Raw genomic sequence first — 24,026 nt, 5'->3', positions numbered from 1 at the left:
TCTGATGTATAGCCAGCCAGTCACGAATTGTTAAAATTAGCACCATTTTGTTACTATAAGGCAATTCTAATTACACCATCTTTCCATAACATCTTGTGTCAGTATCTTCACTGTTCTATTCTTCAAATTGTCAGGAAATAGCAATGAATTATTATCCAAGGCTTACAGGAAGCACAGATAAACCTAATTTATAAAGTAAAACTATTATTTTGTCAAAGTATGCTTCCTTCGATCAGGTAGGTAATGTTACAGATGTGGAAGTGGATAGCTACAGAAAGAATTTTTATATTGGTTATAGAACTTTACATTTGTCTAACTTTTTTTGGCAAAGCCCTTGTGTTTACTCCATTCTATTATTCAGTTCTCTATATTTTCTGATTAATATTAAAACTAACTATAAAATGTGTAATATGCAAAAAAAGAGAAGGAAACCAAATCCTTTGCAACTTCTATACCCAGAGAAAACAATTATCAACATATTTTTATAGATCCTTCTGGTTTCTTATAAATTTATTATCGTTTGTCATCCATTAACTTCCTGTTTTGTCTCTGTGTGTGTTTGTTACCTGGATGACTTCTTTTACACTTATGGATTCACCTCATACCTGTAAGTAGCAATTTCCAGATCTTTCACCTGAAATCTAGGTTCCTCTAGACTTATCCCACCTGGCACCTCAAAAACAACTTTTAAGAAATTAATTATCTTCTTTCCTCCTTCCTGAGTTTTCCAGTTTGGAAGTTCTTGACGGTTCTTTTTCTCCCTCACACGCTATATTAGTCACCAAATGCTGCTGTTTCTAAGACGAATCTCTCTTCAGGGAGCCTGTCTCATCTGACCCTGTCTCCCACAGCCTCCCAGCTCACTTCCACCCATTATCCTTGGATTTGTCATCTCAAAACAAAGAGTTGATGGAGTTCCCCCAAGGGATAAAGTCCAAATCTGTAGTGTGACAGACAAGAGCTTCCCATTTTAGTGACTTCTCCTCAGACTAGAGCCACCAAAAGCAGTGAATGGAAACTGGGATCACCGTCCACTCGCGGCCTCATGCTCCACCTAGTGGAACAGAACAACATCCTGGGACAGGAATCTAGAGAACATGCAGGTCAGCCTGTGAGATCAAGCAAACCTGCTCGGATGGGTTTGTCAGCTACAATCAGATATAAAAAAAAACAAGGAACCCTGGAATTCAAAAGCCCACCTAGTAATTTCATCTACGCACTGGATTCTTCTATGGAAATGCCCCAAGTCTCCAACCACTGTTATCACTGCTATTCCTGAGGGCAGGTGAAAAGCTATGATGACATCTCTTCACTTATTGCTACCGAATAAAATCACAGGATAATTCTGACCCAACTACTGTACTTTACTATGTTATATGCCTCCAGAATTTTCATGAAACTCAAATCAAAAAGATTATTCATTCATCCATTCACCTACGAATTAATTCATCCACTCATGCACATTTAAAGAGCACCTATAGCCCTGGCCGGTTTGGCTTGCGGTTAGAGCGTTGGCCTGCAGACCAGAGAGACCCAGGTTTGGTTCCCGCTAAGGGAACCTGCCTCAGTTTCGGTATGTCCCCGGCCCTGGTTGCGGTCATGTGGATAGCCACTCGATGTGTCTCTCTCATGTCAATGTTTCTCTCTCTTCCTTCCTCCCTCTCTTCCTCCCACTCTATCTGAAGATAAATGCAAAAATGTCCTCAGGTGAGGATAAAAAACAAACAAAAAAATAAAAATAAAGAGCACCTATAATACCTTAGATACTGCTCAAAACTAAAAACACAGGGTTTGAACTATGACAGCCTATAAATAGGGAAGCAGAGAAATAAATCCATAGAGGGGAAGTCTAACCTGAGTGAGGGCAGGGAGGGCTTCCCGGAAGAAATGATGACTGAGCTGACTTTGTGAAGTCAAGTGAGAGGTAGTTAGGCAAAGAGTGGAGTGAAGGGTACTGTTTCAGACTCAGTGATGCACATGCCACAGAGGGCGCCGCATTCAAAAGCTATCTAAGGCAGCATCCATGTATAGTATCACCTCTAAAAGGAAGCCTCAGTGGTAGGACTATCATCCTCCTTCAGGGAAACTCTACAGAGCTGAATGCTTTCACTTTAAAATACCTCTTAAGCAACAGCATTTAAAGCAAGGATGGAAAAAGATCATACAGGGAGGGCAAAAGTAGGTTTACAGTGGTGAGTATGTGAAACGGTCCATTCTTGTATTATTATTTACTAGTTATTGAATTATTTTCCATATGAACTATAAACCTACTTTTGCCCACCACTGCATTTTAAACTGCACAGCTATAAAGACCACACATTTTCAAATATCCAATGTGTAAAATCATACGTAAATAAAGATGTAAAATGAAATTTTCCTTAATCCTCTTTCTCTTTTTGGAAATAAGGGATAATACTTAACCATTTAAATTTTAAGAGGAAGCTTACTGATCACACAGAAGTGTCTTTCAATAGTTTCATATAGTTTAATTTCTTATAGTCATAGTTTCTTATAAAATACTGAATGGCTTGAAAGTAGAAGCATCCATGAAGCTGTGTAACACATGATATAATCTCACATTAGCCCACTGGAAGGCTGGAAACCACACGCTTCCTACTGCAGACACCGCATCTGCCTCTGTGGGAGCAATGTCGGCACAGCCTCACTGTGACCACCCCCGCAGCAGCCTGTTTTATCTCTGATGAGTACCACCAGAAAGTTACATTAAACATGGAGACGAGACCTGTCTCCTGGTCACTCTGGCACTGACCATGAGCCAACTGGAGGCCCTCTGGAATTTCATGTACTGTCTTGCAACAGGCTCTCAGAGACCCCTCCATCTTCTCTCTCTGTCTAGCAACCTTGAGCATACGGCAAGCTGCGTGCCACAGCAGGCTCGGACTCATGGTTCCCTTTCCTGGCATTCTCTTTTGAACATACTCCAGGCCTGCGTGGGACAGGATCAGGAGGTGTGAGATGGATGATCCAGGTAAAGTAGGATGACCACTTTCATCAGACTAGATATGCCATTTTTGCTAACGCGGTTTCAGGTGCCATGGCTATTCCGAGAAACTGCCGAACACTGCGATTCCCCTTCACTAAAACTCCCAAGTCGTCTTTTTCCATTTTTTTAAACTGACATGCTAGGCCATGTCTCCATTTATTTTCTGTTTCCTGGCTGATGCCAAAGGTGCACACATTTCTATCAACACTTTTATGGGCATGTCTATATATATGCTATAAAAAATATTTCTCATACAGGGAAAGTGACCCTTCATTTGACAAATATTTATTAGCACACACTATCTGCCAGGCACTGTGCTAGATGACGGGAACACATAACTGAATGAGGCCCACCACGTTATTTCATTTTCATCCCTTTACAAACAATTACATATAGAAAGCAAGAGCTATTGGCACATAGTAACTGCTCAACAAACTCTTACTATTATTATGATCAGTTACAAACTATAGTCTTAAAGATTACTACAGATTTTTAGAATAAAAATTCTGTAATATTTCCACCAGTACTCACCAATACTATAATATCTCTTTAGTTCTGTACGTCTGATCTCCTTTAACTGATTATTTTTTCTCTTTTTCTTCTCATCAGTAATATATTCCCCTTCCACAGCAATGTTGCACTTATCTTGCTCTAAAATGACAGTATTAACATCTTCTTTTCCAGTATGAGTCTTTGTAGTTATAGCTGAGGCTGTCTCTGCATTTTGTTTGGCTTGTTTTTTCTTTTTCAATCTAGGAATGAGAAAAAAAAAGGATAAAACATTGGAGAAATGATTTTTTAGGAGGAATTATGTAGTTTTATGCTGTTGGGCTTTGAGAAACTAACTGATATAGAAAACACTTCCTTTATATCATTACTAATTACATTTCCACTTCTAATCACTTAAAAATTCTTACATGGAGAGTTGTCGCCTTTTTTCAATTTTATATTAATGTCACAAAAAATTAATGGGAAATGCTCTAACCTGAGGAAAAACTAGATTATTCTATAGGCTATTATCGGTGAGTATTTTTTGTCAAGGTATACCATTACCCAAATAAATTGCCACATTCTGAGAGTTACTTTTTCTTAAGTGTTTCTGGTTTTCAATGGCACCTTTGGACTGATGGGCAAGCATATCTGTAAAAAACCCTTTACAATCGGGTCACATGCTGAGTATAAAGATTTGGCAGGGTGCAAACAGGTTTTGGGCTAAGAATTCTTTTCCTTTATATATATGACAGTATACTTCAGAAAGAGCTGCATTTCCTGATAGAAAATGCCATACTGACAGTATATAGTTATCATTATGATTACTAATAGCCGATACATTAATAGCACATTTGATGTCTTCAATTCTATACTCCTGAGTCACAGACATATAAGAGATGAAGTTTATTATAATTCACTGAAATTCAATAATATAAAATTGTTCTAATTGATCTATCACTCTAATTAAGTGTCACTCTGTACTTACTAGTCCTTAAGAATATTTTGTACCTTACCAGAATGTAAAGAACACAAGTCTTGCCCTCTGCTATAGATGGCAGTCTGCTCAGATGTAAATATTTATTAATTAGGACCCTATCCCCTTTTCCTTCTAGGCACAGTCAGCTTTCTCTTACATGTGTCTATTCCCTTTGTTCTCCTGAGCATCTATACTGTCTCATGTAGGACAAGGATGAGGACATGTTTGGGGAGAAAAACAACTGTAGGATAATACAGGAACTAAGGTTTGATTTTATGCTGCTTTGTTCTGTGATGTTGGACAAATCGATTTAACGGTCTGGAGAGGACCCTCAATGAGGCGCAGCTATCTAACAGGGTCTTTTATTAAGAACAATGGAGACATGTGTCAACATATAACACAAATAATAAAACATCTCCTAAGACAATCATATGATAACATGAGAACTAAGCATGGTAAGGTATATAACAAATTCAGCTTTTGGGATATAGGTCTCAATTCTAACAAAATATTTCAACGAGGCTGTAATTCACTGAACACTGAGCAGCCAAGTTCTGATACTTTCATTGGCTAATAAAATGAGATTATAACCTAGAAGAAAGGACAGCCAGGAAAAAAATCATGGATGAATGTATTCCCCATCTCTGATTTAGCTCTTTTTGTGCTTACTTGATAAAAAACAAAAACAAAAAAAGCAAATGAAACTACAAATCAAGCAAAATTGGAAACTCATAAAAAGAAATTACATGCAGTAAACACATTTTATTTTCTATCCTGGGATTTTAAACTGATTTTTGTTTGTTTTCTGGTAAAACAGTAGGTGGCTCTTTGCAAAATGGAGTCAGATAATGCTCCCGATAAAGCAATTTCTCTCATCAAGATTTCTTTATGCGTCTGAAGTTAATATGCAGTAACTTAGATACACAGACCAACAATCTCTTTGCTTAGAGAGGTCTAAGCAGAACTGATCTCTGTATCCAAAAGAATATGCTGACCTTGTTCTGATACACTTACTGGCTTATCAAAGCAAACATGTATAGTCAATACTACTGTAATAACTATGTGTGGTGTCGAGTGGGTACTGGAAATATTGGGAGGAACACTCTATAAAGTATATGACTGTCTAACCACTATGCTGTACACCTGAAAATAATACAAAATAATATTGAACATAAACTGTAATTGAAAATAAAATTTTAAACAAATGCTTGAGGTGAACCTTAATGCTCACTTCCAATAATTACTCCTAAGATGAAAGAAAAGAGACATAAAAAATTCGTTCTATGTGGCCTGAGATATGTTGCTTTTTAATCCTCTGAGTTTTTCTGCTTTCAGTTGATTTAAATGTCCTCATTTCACTCAGTGCTAAGGCACATACTTTGACAAACAGCAGAACTGTTTGAGGACATCTCATTAGGGACTGGTTTTTACACTTGGAAATAAGAACATGAGATACATTGTTTTATTCATTTTCTCCCTTTTCCACACAGACCATTCTTGTCAACACATACAGCCAAACATCATTATTTCAGGAAAAAAAAAAAAAAAAATGCTAGAGAACAGCAATACCAAACGTGTTTAACAGAAAACAGAGTATAATTTAATACTTCACTAATTTCACAATCAGCTACAACTTTTTTTTAACTACAAAGTCCTTGATAGGGGCAGGGAGGGAACATGGTGGAACACTAGTAATTCACGGGTACTATACATCATGTCTGTCCTTTCCAAGGGTAACAGGTACACTTTGACCTGGTCCCTGCACCTGGATGCCGGCCTATCCCAGAGTTTGCCTCAGGAGTGCCCCACGTCTTCAATTCCAGAAACAGGACGGCGGCTGTGACCTCACACTCGAAGATGCTGGGAGAGAATGCTAAGCGCGCACCCTGCTCCCCCCACGCGCCTCCACTGCTCACAGCCCTTCCTCCCCACCTCTGTATATCCAGCCAACTGGCGGAGCAGGACGTGTGTGAGCAGTTTTTCGAGGTATCATATCTGTTGCTCTAACTGTTGACAATTCGAATAAATGCAAACAAAAGACTCAACCCTGTCTCTGCTTGTTGACCCAGCAGTGACAGGTAGTCCCTGGACCCCCTTCTGTGTCCAGTTTCAGAATCTGGAGACTCCACCGAGACGGCGACCAGATCTTTTTCCCAGGTAAGTGTCAGAGGTCTCACGGCCTGCCTGGGCTAGGGATGAGCAAGAGGCTGCCTTGCAATCTATCATCAAGGCACCTTCTCCGAGTGCTCCAAGAACCGAGGAGCTTCACCCTCCCCTAGACTCTCAAGGGAAATAGATCGGCCTGAAAGAACTGCCCCATCTCCCTCAAGGACAACGCAAGGTTCTCAGTTTGGAGGAGACAAAGCTACCCCCCCCCCCCTGGCAGGGCGATTTCCATTCTGCCATTTTCAGGTAGGAGCCCCTGACAGCGGCCAACAGGCAGGATTCTATTAGGCCCACAGCCCCTTCTCTATCTCAGGTTGGCTTAATTGGAAAAATTCCAATCCCTCCTATCGGGATGATCCCACCAAAATTACGGAACTAATTGTTTCTATTTTTGCTACTCATAATTCCGGCTGGGCCAATATCCCGGGGCTCCAACATCCTTTTAACTGGGGATAAGAGAAAGTTAGTTTATGATAAAGCTGGAGAGGAAACACATCAGCCCCGTGAGGAGATCCAGCCTATGTTCTGGCAGGAGCTATTCCACTAGTCAAACCCAATGCCAGGGGATCGCCCTGGCTTGAGCACCATCAGAGATGCATTATAGAAGGGCTCAGGGAAGGGGTCCCCAAACAGAAGAGCTGGAATATGGTACAAGCTTTTCCGGAACGAATCTATCAGGCCTACCAGAAATATACAAACACGGACCCCATGGCATGAGAGGATGTTCCCACACTAAACTGGACTTTTATTAGCCAAAGTGCTCCACATATTAAGAAAAAGCTACAGAAAGTTGAAGGGGCATTGGGATGAGTCCTTATCAACTAGTTGATATTGCCTTTAAAGTCTATTATAACAGGGAAAGTAAAAAGGCCCAGATGGTACCTTTTGGAACAGGCTGGAAACTAAAGGCCTGGAGGACCAAAAGGAAAAAGAAGTAACCCCTTAGGCCCCATCAGCGTGCATACTGCAAGGGTAAGGCCCACTGGAAAAATGAATGCATGAAAAAGGAAGGAAGCCTTCGGGGGGGGGGGGGGGTTCAGAAGGAAAGGGGTAAAAGGTGCCCACTGTGTCGTTAAATAAGGAAATCAACTCGGATGAGGACTGATGGGCCCAGAGGCTCAGCTGCTTCAGCAGTCGATCTCTATCCTCCCCCAGGAGCCTCGGGTAAAACTAAGCGTTGGACTGACACAGGAGCCACCTAGTCTGTCTTCAATGCCCCTCTAACTAAATCTTCATCCAAACAGTGACGGTGACTGGGATCTCTGCAATTCCAGGACAAGCCTTGGTGAACCGGTTGGAACGTGCTATTGGTGATACACGACTAACTCAGACATTTCTGTACATCCCCGAATGCCCCGTTCCTCTTCTAGGGCGGGACAGGTTATCTAAGCTCCAGGCCCAGATCACCTTTCTCCCGGATGAACAACAGCTCCATCTACAGGTCCCACAGGAGCATGTCTGGCAATTTCTTGTACAGCAAGGTAAGCACAAACCTGCCCCAATGTCATTTAAAACAGAGGCCCTGGTACAACCATCCATATGGGCTCACGGAGAACCCGGGAGGGCGAAACGGGCTTTACCAGTCAAGACTGAACCGAAACCAGGGGCAAAGATTCCCCACAAAAAGGAATACCCCTTGAAGGAGGAGGCACTTGAGGGTATTTGGCCACTTATACAGAAATTTCTTAAATTTGGTTTGATTTGGCCACGCTGCTCCCCATACAACACCCCTATATTGCCAGTAAAGAAACCTCAACAGGGGAGTATCGGTCCATCCAGGACTTTCGGACCATAAATGAAATGATCCAGGACATTTATCCCACTGTACCCAATGTCTCTCTTACAGCTGTAAGGACTCTTACTCCTGCTACACCGGTCCCTGAACCTGACAGTACCCCTTTGTCTCATGACTATGTCGAGAGCACAGACAAGGTGTATTCCAGCCAGCGAGACCTCCAGGACGACCCACCAGCAGGGGCGGCCTGTACTCCACTCGTAGACAGGAGCAGCTACGTGGAACAAGGGAAGAGGGCGGGACAGACAGTCCATCACGCTGGACAAACTACTGGGGCTAAGGCACTAGCTGCAGAAACTTCAGCATAGAAAGCTGAACTAATGGCTCTTACTAGGGCACTAGAATTATCTAAAGGAAACCGTGTAAACGTTTACATGGACTCTAAGTATGCTTTCTTAATCCGGCGTGCACATGGCACTATACGGAGAGAGAGTGGGCTGTTAACAGCCGACAGAAAGAACACGAAACATGTGCCAGAAATCTTGGACTTGTTACAAGTTGTTCTCAGCCTTACCCAAGTGGTGGTAAAACACTGCCCTGGACAGCAAACACAGAAAACAGATACAGCAAAAGGAAATGGGATCACCGACAAAACAAAAAAAAGCAGCAAAAGGAGAATATTCATTGCCACTGATACCCGCATTAGATTTATCCCAGTTTCGGCCAGAATATTGAATTTCAGATCAGGAAAGAGCTGAGAAATAAAAGTTCAAGGAAATTAACAGTGACTGGAAAATAAATGAACAAGGAATTATCCTTCTGCCTGAATGGTTATGAGAACCTGTCCAGAAGCACATGCATGCGGCAGCCCATTCTGGAAGGGATACCTTGGTCTGCCCATATCAAACCCTAGATCTCAGACAGACAGGTCCAGGAATTGCTCCGGCAATTCGTCGGGTCACAGCCAGGTGCTCCACATGCCAGAAAAATAATCCCAAGACAGATCCCCATCAAAGGAAGGAAGGGAGGCTGTACCAAGGACAATCCCCTTCCAGGACTGACAAGTAGACTTGACCCAGATGCCAAAGTCTGGAGGTTGAAGATACTTAACTTATTTTTATTGACACATTTTCAGGATGGATAGAGGCCTACCAACCCGAACAGAAAAAGCCAAGGAACCAACCATTCAATGCCCTTTTGAAGAATATAATCCCTCGATTTGGACTCCTGTAGAGCCTACAAAGTGATAATGGGCCTGCCTTTGTTTCTGAAATTACACAGGAGGCCAGTCAATTCCTCAGTATAACTTGTAAATTACATACTGTATGGAGATGACAGGCCTCAGGAATAGGTGAGAAAATGGACCATACCTTAAAGAAAAATAGCTGTGCCAAGAAATTCACCTACATTGGAATCAGGTGTTGCCAACCGCCCTGCTCAGGATCAGAGTAGCTCCCCAAAGTGGGACTGTTTAAGTCCCTACAAAATAATATGAGGGTGACCCTTTCAGGCCACTATATGGACAGGATACGTGTGTGTGTGTGTGTGTGTGTATGGATAGATAGATAGATAGATAGATAGATAGATAGATAGATAGATAAATATAGATATAGATATTAAGGTTAAAAATGAGCCCTGGCTGGTTTGGCTCAGCGGTTGGAGCGTCGGCCTGTGGTACAGAGAGACCTGGGTTCGGTTCCCGCCAAGGGCACGTACCTCGGTTGCAGTTTGTCCCCGGCCCTGGTTGGTCGTGTGGGTGGCAGCCACTCGATGTGTCCCTTCACATCGATGTTTCTCTCTCTCTCTCTTCCTCTCTCTCCCTCCTGCTCTATCTGAACAAAAAATGGAAAAATGTCCTCGGTTGAGGATTTAAAAAAAAAAAAAAATTAAAAATGATGTCAACAACTTCATCAGGCAGTATCTGTAATTAATGATTTGATATGACCAGAGCTCTTTCTGTCCACTACCTCCCTTCCAAGCAGGGGACAAAGTCTGAATCACGACATGAAAAACTGGATCACCATAAGATCAACTGGAAGAAAGATGGACTGGGTCACGGGGTGTATTCCTCGCCAGCCCAACCGCTTTGAAGCTGGCAGGAATGAAACTCTGGATCCATCACACCAGAGACAACAGGGCACCGGGAAAAGAATGGACAGTCGAACCCAAAGAAGACCTAAACGTTGTCCTCCGGAGATAGCATTTGTCTTAATCCTGGTTTTGCATTTTACCATCCCAGCATCAGGAGAGAGATACCCTTCCAAGGGAGATGAGAATATCTGGGTGTATTTAGCAAGGAATGTTCGTGATGTCTCTGACTTTTGCCTTTCAGGTGAAACTTATGTAGAACAGACATTCGTGTCCTGCCTAATTGGAGTTGGGACACCTATGGGCAATATACAAAATACTAATTTTATTCATATTAGAAAAGAGATAACCTGTGGGGATCTTTATGCGTTAGGACCATGTCCAACAAAAAGATAAGGATGTTTTCTTTGAAGATTGCAGCAGTAGCTCCCAGGGGTGAATGTTTATATTTTACTGGATGTACTAGTACCTGTCTCTCCTTGTTTCATAATTATAACATAAACTGTTCTGATAATTCACTTATCTCTTATGGAAATGGACATACCAGATTTCCAGCCGGTTGGTTCCTCATATGTGGTCTAACGGTTTGTCCCTATATCCCCGCTAACAGCACAGGGAGACCATGCTCTGAAGGACGACTGACTGTTTTCATGCCTCAGAAACATCACATCGCCCAAGTTCAACAAGATCTTTCTACATCCCTGGCTCCGGACTGCAAGGACAACCTTCATTCGTGGAGTCCAATCTTCGATTCTTTAACCATTTTTGTCATGCCCGCAATGGTATCTTCTCTCCATGGAGAAATAGGTTGACTGGCTTGCAGCATGGAAAAGGCCCCTAACACCACCACCAGGGCTTTATGTGCAATTAACCAAGAATTAAGTCCTGTTGGGGAGAAGGTTTTAGAATACTGAGCAGCACTAGATTACTTACTATTACGACATAATCATGGACGTGAAGAAGTCAAAGGATTGTGTTGCCTTAACCTTTCTGACAATTCTCAGCTGATAGAACCTAACATTCGGCAAGTCAGAGAGACCGTTTCCACGATACAGCAACGTGAAGGATTTTTCAGGATCAACCTATCCAGCCTGACCTCTTGATTGCCCAGCTTAGCTGGGCTCCAGGAATACTTTTTAATCTTTCTTCTGTTTATTTTCTGCAGTTTTTTTGCTTGTTGCGGTATCCAGTGTCTTCCCCCTTTTAGGTCCTGCATACATTCTACTCCCTCGCCTTGAGCTGTCCCTGAAGCGAGGAGAAAGCTCTTCAACAACAGGAAAGCTTTCATCTAAAACTAATCTCACAGATAGAGTAAGAAGATAATACTAGCGGCATGGATATTATAAGTCACATCTGTTCTTTCCAAGATTAAAAGGAGGTACACTCTGAACTGGTCACTGCACCTGGACGCCGACCCTCCCGAGTTTCTCCGGAATGCTGTCCATTCTCTAATTCTGGAGACAGGATGGCTATTGTGACGACGTAAAAGGTTACCTACCTCGTTATCAGACTTGAAGATCCTGGGAAGGAGTGACTAAGCACACACCCGCTCCCCCTGCCCTGCTCACTCCCCAGGGGCACGCAGCCTTCTCTCTCCCTGCCCTTACATATTCGGCGACTGGCAGATGTTTGAGCAGTTTTTCAAGGTACCATACCTGCTGCTCTCTCCAACTACCAGCAAGTCAAATAAATGCACAGAAAAGTTTAATCTTTTCTCTGCTTATTGGCCCAGGAGTGACAGGTAGCCCCTGGACCCCCTTTCATGTCTGGTTGCACACTTGTGAGAATTTGTTTCTCTGGAGGTTATCAGAACGTTCTGATCCTGTAACTGGAAATCAGAAGGTGCGTTCTAGAAGCCTACTATAAAATCTTTCCTTCAAAGCATGGAAATACACTTTTAGCACCCTTTGTTAGAGGGAATGGCTGCCAGTCTGATGAATGTGGTATACTTAATGCTCTTTAAACATTCCATTTTAGGCTATTTTTCTTTTTGGCCTTCTCTTCTGTTCTTCGGTCAGTATCTACCATGCTCAGACGTCCTCACAATAGGGTTTTGTTATCACTAAATTAAGGTAAACTGAAAACAAAAGGTTATACAAGAAAGTAAGCTCCCCTCATTTCATCTTAGCAATTTCAGTGACCCCCAAATGTACACTTAATGTACAACTAATGTTGTAGACTAAAACAATACTTGGCAAATCATCTTAAACAGATGAGTGATTGATAATAATGAGATCTATTTCACATTTGACTGCTGCGAATACAAGTTTAAGAAATCACCTTTATTTTGTTATGCTGCAATTATCTTTCTTTCGAAGCGATCACAATTACATTAAAAAAGGTGTCTATTATTTGACTTCCTCTCACTATTATAACTAGACCCTGCAACCCTATTTTTTTAATCTCTCGCTTTCAAATTCTCTTCTTGAGCTCTGCTCCCATCAGATCATTTCCAGCATTCATGATCTCTCAAACTATTTTTTACAATATAATTTATTATGTTTTGTTTTATTGCAAACATAGTAACACGTTCATACTAGAAAAGTTTGAAAATGTGAAAAAGTAAAAAGAATAACGCAAATCAAATCAAAGGCTAAGACTAAGAAGCAACCACTCTTTTGGGGAGATCATATGAAAGCCAGAAAATCTGGTAATTAAATTACCAAGACCCTCCTCAAGGGCAGAAGAACGAGGCGGTAATGGCTCATCCTGATTCTGAGCTCCTTAGCTGTCCCTTCCCATAAAGGACAATCACAGAGCTTATTCTGGCATCTCTCGGCTTTTTTACCTAAAAATTGTGTGCAATTGTAGGACACATGCATACCTCATTTTTCCCCCTACTAGTATCACAATCCTTAGCTGACTGAAGAAACAAATAAGGTGATGTTGCTAAAGAAAGCATTTTTCGTAGCTGAATGAACTGTTTTCCTCTGAGTTTTCCCTTTACTAAAGGAAGTAAGTTCAGGGTACTGGCAGCAATCAAAGCCAGGACCTTGGGCCAGTTCCTTTCTTTGCCTCTGCAGAGGTCTCTTCTGCTGCTTGCTGATATCCGACAGAACCTAACACAAAGAAGCGCCAAATGATGACATGCTTTCATTAGCACTAAAGGGAAAGCTTCAGGAGGGCAGACGTTTGTTTATGTTTTGTTACATGCTCTCGGGCCCTAGGCATGGCCCCAGTAGGCACTCAATAAATATGTCTTGAAAGAATGAATGGATAAATACATGAATAAATCAATGAGGCCATGTCCTAATTTGTTGGAGATCTGATCTCCTACAAACATGCCATTTCACAGCTTTCTCTGATTAGTAGCATGTTCTCAAAAATAAACTCTCATCTCTTTACTTTAATATTTATGTAAAAAGAAAATATATTAGCCACATGTAATTAAAATGTATTAAAATAGATTTCTTTAATTAATATTAAAGTAATGGTTCTATATGACTCTTTAATTCCACAATTTAAGGTTCATATGTTTCTGGAAAAAGTGCCATAGATATAAAAACCTAGCATGGCATGGTCCAAAAGACAGCCACTGGGCAGCCACCTGGGGTTGTTAAATTTAATTAAAATTTAATAGAAATTTAAAACTCGGTTCTTCAGTTGCAACAGCCATGCAATTCAAGAGCTTATGCCTAGTGGGTACTGTACTGGACAACACATGTATAAACCACTCTGCCATCACAGAAAGGATTGGACAGTACTGACCTAGACCTACTGATTCAACAGGCAGCCTCACTAGCAAGACACTAGAGGGAAAGGAGAAGACAGAAGTCATTTAATATTTAAAACTTTCTGAATACATGCATAGATTATGCCTACAAAGTTACACACACAGACACACACACACACTTGTTTCCAACAAAAGAAAGTTAGTAGCTGGGGGGAAAGAGAGTGTAAGAAAGACTACTGTTCCCTGTGTTCTCTCCTGTACCTTTAGGATTTTATATCATGTGTAATAGTCAAAAGAAAAAAACATTTAAATATTTAGTCTTTGAAGTCTCCTTCTTACTACAAGAATAATTTAACACATTGTCAAACTTTAAAAATTGAGTTTTACTTTTTAAAAAAAATGTTATTATGAAAAGTTTGAAAGAGCTTTCTTCTAACAGCAATGAGTGTCGAGTTGGCTAAGGAATGAAGTGCTGTGCTATGTATTTTACACACATTATCGTATCCTCAAAAAGCCAGACAAGGTAGGCAATCTTACCTCCATGTGACAGATAAGAAAAGGAAGACTGAAAGAAATGAGGGCCATTTCCTAAAAGCACAGGGCAGCATTAAGTTGTGGAGCAGGAATTCACAATGCAAAGTTCAAGGCAATGGCCAGAAGGCCTCCCAGGCTCTCTCCTAAAAGTGTCCTATGGCACATACATATACCTTGGCTTTAAAATGAAATCCACCGCACTTTTGAAATTCTCCGTACTACTTAGAGGAGAATAGCCTGGCAAATCTAGTGGGCTTCAATAAAGAACACACTCACAGGAAGGAAAGATTTAGTTTCTGGGTGTGGCTTTTTGTGTATCGGCTGCGATCTTTTCTGGAAATGTGATAAAGTCTCCAGGACTTCTAAAGTAAACAAAAGCAAAAGGCTGGCATGATTTTCAAGGTCCTGGCTGGCCCTTACAGCTTACACGTGACTAAGATGAGGAAATGTGCTAGAGCTGCTGTTTTGAGGTTAAAATGTGTGTGTGTGTGTGTGTGTGTTCTTTTTTTAATCAAAACTAACCCTTCCCAAGAGTCTGCACTTTCCTGCACTCCCTCACATCTGATTACATTTTCCTTATACTGCAGAGCTGCCAGCCCAGGAGAGGCAGAGGCAGAACCCCATTCCTATTCATACACAAAGGAGGTTAGGGGGGAAAAGCCCCCTAAACAAACAAACAAAGAAACAGAAAACTAACACTGCTGTTTGATTTGGTGCTAATAGCCCCATAAAGAAAAGTAAAAAATGTAAAAAATGACCAACCCCGAGGGCGCTATAGTCTTGTTTGTTTTCGTTTTTTGTTCTTTAGTTTCCTTAAACAAACCCCCTACTTTGGTGTCTCATTTCACTGGTACAGGTGAAGAGGAGAGAATTGATCTGTGGAACTCTGGAGAGTATATTAATGAATGGAGGAACATAAAACCTATTTTTGGCCACTCCTGTATAGCTATGGGAAAATGGTTGGATGGTCAACAGGGAAAGAGAGAGAGTGCAATTTTATTTACACTTATATAATTTATTATTGTTGACTACTTTGTACAGCAAGCATATATTACTTTTGTGATCATAACATCCATACATGTGTAAAAGTTAAATATCTGCAGCTATGGCAACACTTCTCTAAGTCTCTGTATTTTTCTCCGGAGTCCCGCTATCACAGTGATCCTTACACTGCAACCCCACTCCCTTCATCAGGCAGAGCTGGTCTGTCTCCTTCAGGAGGCCTTTTCTAGGTTCTCGTTCCGGCCTGTTCCACCGCAGCACTGTCAGTGTACTGTTCTGCCCTTCAGAGTCGAGGCTGTTTGTTCCTGGTTGCCTAAAAGTGACGCCTGCCATTTCCAGACTCATGGAAATGAGGTGTAGCCAGGGACCTCATTGTTCCTTCTTAGGTATGCATCCTTGGGCAAGTTACTAAATCTAAGCCTCGAGTTCATGTCCCTGGAAGGAAAATGATGGTCTCAGAGAGGTTTTTCTGAGGACTAAACTAATTAGCACACAGAAAGCTGACTTTAACTAAAAAACAATCTGTGCCTGGTTCACGTAAGAGCTCAGCTCAATACCCAGAAGTCATTACTTTGTTGTGCTGCAGCTGTTGTCATTTCTTGGGGATTTCTCAGGATCCAAGCAAATGCAGTAACATAGAAAGCAGTAAGAACACAACAGAGAGGGTATTTGTTCAATGTGATTATGTGTCCACATTATTTTTTCACTATATATAAATCATTTAACTCTGCTAGGAATTTAGTCACCAGTACAAAGTCATTTATTACTTATAAGAGAACATCACTTCTAGTATTCCACTTCATTTTATGATTTCACAAATAGGTCAGTTTTCAGTTTCCACTACAAATTCCCAAGAGTGATATATGCCCAATAAAATCAAATTTAATGCCAGAGGTGGGAAAATCATTTTTAAAAAACAAAATCACTTGTTGAAAAGTATCTCTTGAAAGTATGACCAAATAAAACCAACAAGTTTAGAAATAATCACTAAAAGAAATCTGTAGATGTTATTCATTTTAGGGCCACCCTCTGAGGTATGCATTCTTTTTTTTTCCACTTTGTCTAATTTTGATAAGGTTCCCACCCACTCCAAGAGAATTCATCAGTTAAACCGGAAATACTCTGTTTCCAAAGGACCAATGCAGTTAGAATAAGAGATCCTTTGGCTTCAAGTTCAATAACTAGCAATATATCCATACAGGTGAACAAAGATACACATAATGGAACTGCCCTGACTTTAGGAAACAGCAGCCTGCTCATAGAGACCACTCAGCAGAATGCTGATCAGGAACAAACAAGAAAAACTCCATCTTCTTCAAAAATTCTCATCTGAGGTCATGGTTTTGGGGGGTTTTTTTTGCTTTGTTTTGTTTAAAATTGATGTTTAGAAACAGGAAGGGAGAGAAAGAAATACTGACAGGCTGCCCCTTAGATTAGTTGTCCACCCCCACCCCGGGGGCATGAGCCCGGACAGGGAATTAAACTATAAACCAGGCATATGCCCCAACCGGGAATAGAACCCATCACCCCCAGTGCATGGGATGACCGTCCAATCAACCGAACCACCTAGCCAGGGCCAAAGATTTCCCTTTTTAAGGACTTACGGGTGAAATTGAAACAGCGATGGGATCAGATCTTAGGGTACTCTGCTCATCAAAGGGCAGGTGCCAGGAATGAATGCAAACTGTCACCCTCACAGAGAAGCCTTGGGGTGGGTTCATAAAGGACATTTCAGAGACCCTTACATGCTCCCCCAGTACCAGGAAGACAAAAGCACTGTCACAAAATGGATGCACAATACGTAGACGTTTGCCTTGTGTTTATGAAACAAGACAGGCTTTCATTGCATATACAGATTGCCTATGTGGGAGTCTGGTTCCCTTTTCTAAAAAATCAGGATGCTGAGTCACAGTCTGAAAAAGCTACCGGGAAGTCAGTGGCACCGACAATGATAGTATCTACCTCGCTATAAACTGAGGAAGGGAACCAGAAAAGGGAACTGGCTCCAGGTGACACAGAATTGTGTTGTGCTAAGATGAACCAGCCAAGCTGTAAATGTGGCATTTAAATATTAGGAATGTTATCGCTCATCAACCAAGAACAAGCGGATAAACATAGCAACACAGACGTTCATAAAAAATCTGCAAATAGAAATGTTAAGAAGTATTGATAAAGTATTTGGGAGTTTTAAAATTCTCTTTGCTTTACAATGTTATGTAGTTTATTTAACTTCATATAGTTAAACTAACTGGTTTAAACAGCACACTGTTCTCTCAGTCTGGAAGTCAGACATCTAAAATCAGTTGCAGGTCCACAGCACCCGCAGAGGCTCGTTTCTCGCCTTTTCCAGCTTCTAGACCTGCATTCCTTGTGGTCCCTTCCTCCACCTTGAAAGTCAGCAACATAGTATCTGTCTTCAATGTCACAGACTCCTCTGTAGTCAAATCTTCCTCTGCCTCATTCTATGGCCACTGACATTGTATTTAGAAGCCCACATGGAAAATCCAGGATAATCTCATCTCAAGATCCTTAATTTAATCACATTTTCAAGTTCGCTTTTGTCATATAAGGTAACATTCAGAGGTCCAGAAATTGGGACCCGGATGTCTTTGGGGGCCATTATTCAGTCTACCACACTGAGTAAATTAACTTTTGTGTTATAAATAATTGTAAACTGAGCATCATATCACTGTAGGATCTTAGTTTTCCATATCCAAATCATTACTATGTCTACACAACGCATTCTCTGTGTTACTTTAAGAAGTTCACTGCTGAGCCCTGGCCGGTTTGGCTCAGCGGTTAGAGCATCGGCCTGCGGTCCGGAGAGACCCGGGTTCGGTTCCCGCTAAGGGCATGTACCTCGGTTGCAGTTTGTCCCCGGCCCTGGTTGGTCGTGCGGGTGGCAGCCACTCGATGTGTCCCTTTCACATCGATGTTTCTCTCTCTCTCTCCCTTCCTCTCTCTCCCTCCTACTCTATCTGTGCAAAAAAAAAAGAAGTTCACTGCTGGCAATGACTGGAGTAAGCATATATTTATAAAGAAAAAAAAAAGTTAATTCAGGACTATCCTGAAATCTCAAGGTGTAATGAAAATATTACCGATATTGAGCTTTCATTTTATGTTAGGTGACTCCAAAAGAGCCCCCTGGGAGTGGGGATATTGTAAAAAAAAATTTAACAGGATTTCTAAAAGGTTAAATCTCATTTTTAGTCCAACCAATGTGGGTCAGTGGACTGAGCATCGTCCCATGGACTGAGAGGTCCTGGTTTGATTCCTGGTCAGGGCACATGCCCGGGTTTCACTCAATCGCCAGTAGGGGGCATGCAGGAGGCAGCTGATTGATGTTTCTCTTTCACATGGATGTTTCTATTTGTCTCTCCCTTCCCCTCTCTCTAAAAAAAAAAATAAAAATTTTTTAAAATCTCATTTTTATATCTGAATATTTCATTCTTCCCTTAAATCTGTTATTCACTGTTTATAATCACTTACAAAGCCAAGTCTTTCAAACATTTTTCTTTTATTAGAGTTCATTAGTGTACCCAGAAATCATTTTTTTTTGGGGGGGTCAGTTTTTTAAAAAATATTTTTTACTCACAATGGATCATCTACTCAGACTCCCCAATGACTTTTAGAGAAAACAGCACAGGGATTATTTCAAAATGACATTAATTATCAGTACAGCAGCAATATATATCAGGGACACAATTCTTCTGGAGAAGCAGAAAGATTCCGATTTCTTGAAGCCATTTCAGCAAACTAAAATAGCTACCTTAAAATTTTTCAGGCAGAAATACAATAATGCCAAGAATTCTGTTCTCAGATTTTCACTAAATTCCCTATTAACTATTTCAACTGTAGAAGAATGGAGGAAAATAAAGGCTAAAAAAACACAGTCCTAAAAATAATCAGTTTAGTATATAATTAATGCTCTCCTGAAAGTCTAGTGAAACAACATTTATGATCAGCATTAATGGTCTGTTATCAGGAAACCAATTATGACTGGCGTAAAATTAGAATATGTTATATCTAACGCAACTTACCTCCCTTCTTCCAACTTTTAAAATATATTCTAATAATTTTAACTGCTTTTGAACAATTTTAGACATGCACATATACATACCCTTTTATGATAATGTTACTTCAATGTCATAAAGAAGGGGCCTCATAACTTGTCCTGTCATTATAGGTACTTTTAGAAAGAATAATCTAATATCAGCTATAACATTTTTAAAATTATTTTGGCAGATGCCCACAATTTAGTTGGTTTACATCCAATATGTCCATTCAATTTCTTGGAGGTATTTTTCCAGTTAATTTATTTTGACTGTATCCTTGGGAAGTGACATTGCTCAAAAATAGGATTCAGGGGTGAGAACTAGTAATACCTACTTTGAAAAAATTCCCTTTTAAATTAGTATAGAATTCTGGGGTAATTCACTCTTGTGTAAGGGGGAACCGAATGCAGATTTCTGAAGAAAACCCTGGTCTTGCTTTCATATATCCGAGGGCCCATCTCTAGGGCGATGACCATCCAACCACATGGCAGTCTTGCATATAGCAGTCTGGGCCCGGCTTTACAAAAAGCCCCATCAGTGGTCGTTGCTCACGTATTCTAGTTTGCTCCTCAACAATCAAAACAGAATACCTGTGGCATAATAAAAAATACATATTTGATCTTTGTCCCTCCCTGGTTCCTGGCACAGAGTTCTCCTAAATTATAAGAATGTCTTTTGTATGCTAATAATACGACTCCCAGTGTGTTGGGGGAGGGAGAGGGGTGGCAGATATCCTCAGGGTAGGGGCTGATCACCAGACACACTGAGCCTTGATTAGAAGTTTGGAACTTTCAGCCCCACCCCGCCTACTTCAAAAGAAGGGAGAGAAGGGAGAGATTGAGTTCAATCACAAATGGCCAGTGAGTTAATCATGCCTACACAATAAAACTTCCATAAAAACCCTTACATGGCAAGGTTCGAGAGCCCCTGGGTTGGTGAACTCATTGAGGTACAGGAGGGTAAAGGGCCCAGATTCAGCATGGGAGCTCGATACACTCCCGCCCCCACGCTCTGTCCAATGCACCTCTTCCATTGGGCTGTTCCTCAGTTATAACCTTTATAAAAAACTGGTATACCTAAGTAAAGGGTTTTCCTGAGACCTGTGAGTCATTCCAGGGAATTTCAACCTGAGGTGGGAATCATGGGAGTTTCCACATTTGTAGCCAAATCAGACAGAAATATGTGTTGACTGGGGATCTGGAAATTATGACTAACGTCTGAAAGTGAGGGCAGTCTTGAGGGCCTGTGCCCTTAAACCTGTGGAGTCTGACACTAACTTGAAGCGGCTAGTGTCAGAACTGAACTGAATGGCTGGACACCCAACTGGTTGTGGAGAACCAGAGAACACCAGATTCTAGACGCTGCCAGGGGACCACTCTTGAGTACAGCAGAGAAGATGGAAGTGAGACTGATACTTTTACAAAAAACATGCAAGCTAACCTCTTCTCTGACCAGAGATGGATGACTGGATGCCTGCTGGTATGTTCTGTTTGCTCCACGAGACCTTTTCAAAATTACAAATGACTGAATGATGAACATCTAAGTGGGAATATTTCTCATAAAACACTGGACTTCAGGCTCACCTTGAAGAATTAGAAGACAGAATAGCACTGCTCTAGAACTGTCCATGGCAGAGCAGGATGGAGTGGAGCAACAGCAGCTTCCCAGCTCCGAAAGGGCATGTGTGGTCTGGTCCGAGTCTTTTCTTTCCCTACATTGCCCCGGCGCCTGAGGCTGCCAGCTACAACTTAGCCATTGTTTTACAACACTGCTTTGGTCCCTTAACGTCACTGTTCGCATTTTTTGCTCCAGAAGCATAACATTTTATTCTTGGGTCAATTTAGATCATCAGAAAGCTGCAGTCTTGGACCACACTGTGTTGGCCACTGCAGAACGTCTGTTACCGAGTTATACATTGGCATCAGGTCCTCTCACGTCACTGCAATAAATTGCTCTTACTGATGTTGTTAAATTCACTGCCACTACATTTTTAGTGTTCTTTTTACAAAGGACATGAAGTCCCATATAATTTTAGAGTTAAGGACCAGGGAGGGCTTTTTCCCTTGGGGAACTGGTATGTGCCCTACTCATGAATAGGGTGAACTAGGGAGAGGAGTCCTTTTCATCACGGACCATGGAGTAGTTCTGAGTCAACTACATAACTAATAGCATGCAGTTTGGTGTCCTACTTTTCATTCCAATTTATATGTTCTCTGGTCTGGACTTTCTATTTTTAATGAGCATTTTATAATTTTTTATAAGGGCAACAAAGAGAGAGTATTTTTAATATATGGATAACTACAGCCTCATTCCTGTGTGACCTCCTGAGGGAACCTCTGTGTTTGCTTCTCAGCGTTCTTCCCTTTCCCTTCTTCTGGGCTTATTAACACAAATGTGAGAAATGAATTAAGAGAAGTGGAAAAGGACATACAATGAGAGATGAAATAGAAGAAGATACCTATAAAAGAAGGGGAAAGAAAAGGACCAGCTGGGTTGGGGAGACCTTGTGTGTAAGTTCCAAGGAGAGTGGGTTCGGGCAGATAGCAGACAGCATGTAAACAGTAAGAAAGATGGGAAAGGAGATGTTTTCAAAGTTCTATTATATGTATATAACACATTTGCTCCCGTCTTGGATATTTTCTAAGAGGTGAAGCAAATATTTGAATTATTTTCAATTATTTTCTCTGTCATACTAATTTTTGAATGTGACTTAATGCTGGGACTGCACCAAAACAAGCCTGGTTATACATGGGTTACATTATGTGTAATTTTTATAGATGTTTCTAATCTCGTGGAATGAAGTAGAGTGTGAATAAATGAATGGACATATAAACAAGAAATGAATACTTCAATCCTGGAATAATAAAGCAGGCTAATTATAAGTTGTGTTATCTATATCAAATTTCGCAAATTAATAAAACCCTTGATTCGGACCATGTCACATAGACTAAAAGGGACCAATATAACAAATAAAGTTGTTCTACACCTTTACAATGACAGAAATCAAACTCCACCCAACACCAATATACTAATATAAGTAATAATACAAGGTGTTTTGAGGTGAACAATTACCTTGAGATCTAATAATCCCCCCACTTGAACACATGTCCATGTCCTCCAGAAAAAGAGAACTGGACTTTGCTTGCGTTGACTCTTCTTCCAATCTAGCATCTCACTTGGCACACTGAGGTGAAACAAAGTACATTATATACCATAAACTGAGTAATTAAAGCACCCTCTCCAGTAGCAATCTTTACTGGGATACTTTCACTTGGACTTTTTTTATAGTTTCTTTTTGATGTTTTAATAGTTGTTAATAAAAGGCAAGGTAATTTCACATAAATATTTGTTTATATAGTGTTAAACGTTCCGGTCCCAGGAATTCCTTTCAATTTTAATACACATAATGAAACTCATTAAAACCTGTATAATATTGAAATAATAGTGATCCAGATTCCCTGTGGACTTCCGTGTCTCCACTTTAATCCACAGGAAAACTCAGCCGGACTTTATTTTGGCTGAGATTAAAGAAGGCTTCTGAAGAAAACCAAAATGCAATGATAATAATATTTCATAAGATAAGGGAAAATAAATATGTTTTTAATATTACTGAGACTCTCTACAGGGAGTATAGTAGCTACAGTTCAAATTAAAATCAAATTTAAAAAAAACCTTTCATTGATATTTATATGGATTAGTACAAAGAAGTTCCAGTCAATGTTTAACTCATGTATACATTACAATTTTGCATGAATAAAATCTAAAATTCAGCATTTACCAACTATTATATCCTTTGTAAGTACTGTACATGCAAAAAATAAAGTGGTATTCATCAACATAATTCTTCTATATCCAGATATTGTTTTAGGGGACATGTAATAAAGAAATAACTGAATTGAGTTTTCAGAATTCTATATGAAGCTGTCACAATATCAAAAATTCTAAAATGGTAAAATAATTTAAAGTGATAAAATAATTACCTAAGCTAATAAACAAATTATCTCTTCCATTTTGTTTTCCAAGAAGCATAAATCATAAAATTTCAGGTAGGAAAGCTCCTTAAAAATCATCTCACGGAATCATCCAATGATGGAATTAACTACTGTATTTACAGATTCTTTCTAAACACTCCAGTGCCTAGAAACTCACTGAGATGCAATAGACATCATTCTTCTAAAATGCCAAATCCAGTCCCTAGTTCAGTGTCGGACACACTAGATCATTGGAACAGGCTGTAGGTGGCTTCCCTACATTCTTCCCCTCCTTATTTTGACATCAAGGACCAATTTTCAATAAAAAAA

The 24,026-nt window shown here is 40.5% G+C and overlaps 1 protein-coding gene across 11 annotated transcripts in view; it reads right to left on the bottom strand.

Annotated features, from left to right (window-relative positions):
• NCOA7 (nuclear receptor coactivator 7) overlaps positions 1 to 24,026 on the bottom strand; it is a 143,676-nt gene that overhangs the window by 79,123 nt on the left and 40,527 nt on the right. For all 11 annotated transcript variants that reach the window (XM_036249467.1, XM_036249469.1, XM_036249464.1 and 8 more), the window contains one exon: positions 3,536 to 3,756. In XM_036249467.1, the coding sequence (XP_036105360.1) occupies positions 3,536 to 3,756 (221 nt within the window). The remainder of the gene's footprint in view (positions 1 to 3,535; positions 3,757 to 24,026) is intronic.

This window comes from Molossus molossus, unplaced genomic scaffold, assembly GCF_014108415.1.
Source record: "Molossus molossus isolate mMolMol1 unplaced genomic scaffold, mMolMol1.p scaffold_m16_p_8, whole genome shotgun sequence".
NCBI lineage: Eukaryota > Metazoa > Chordata > Mammalia > Chiroptera > Molossidae > Molossus > Molossus molossus.
This window is presented reverse-complemented; position numbering and strand designations above follow the sequence as displayed.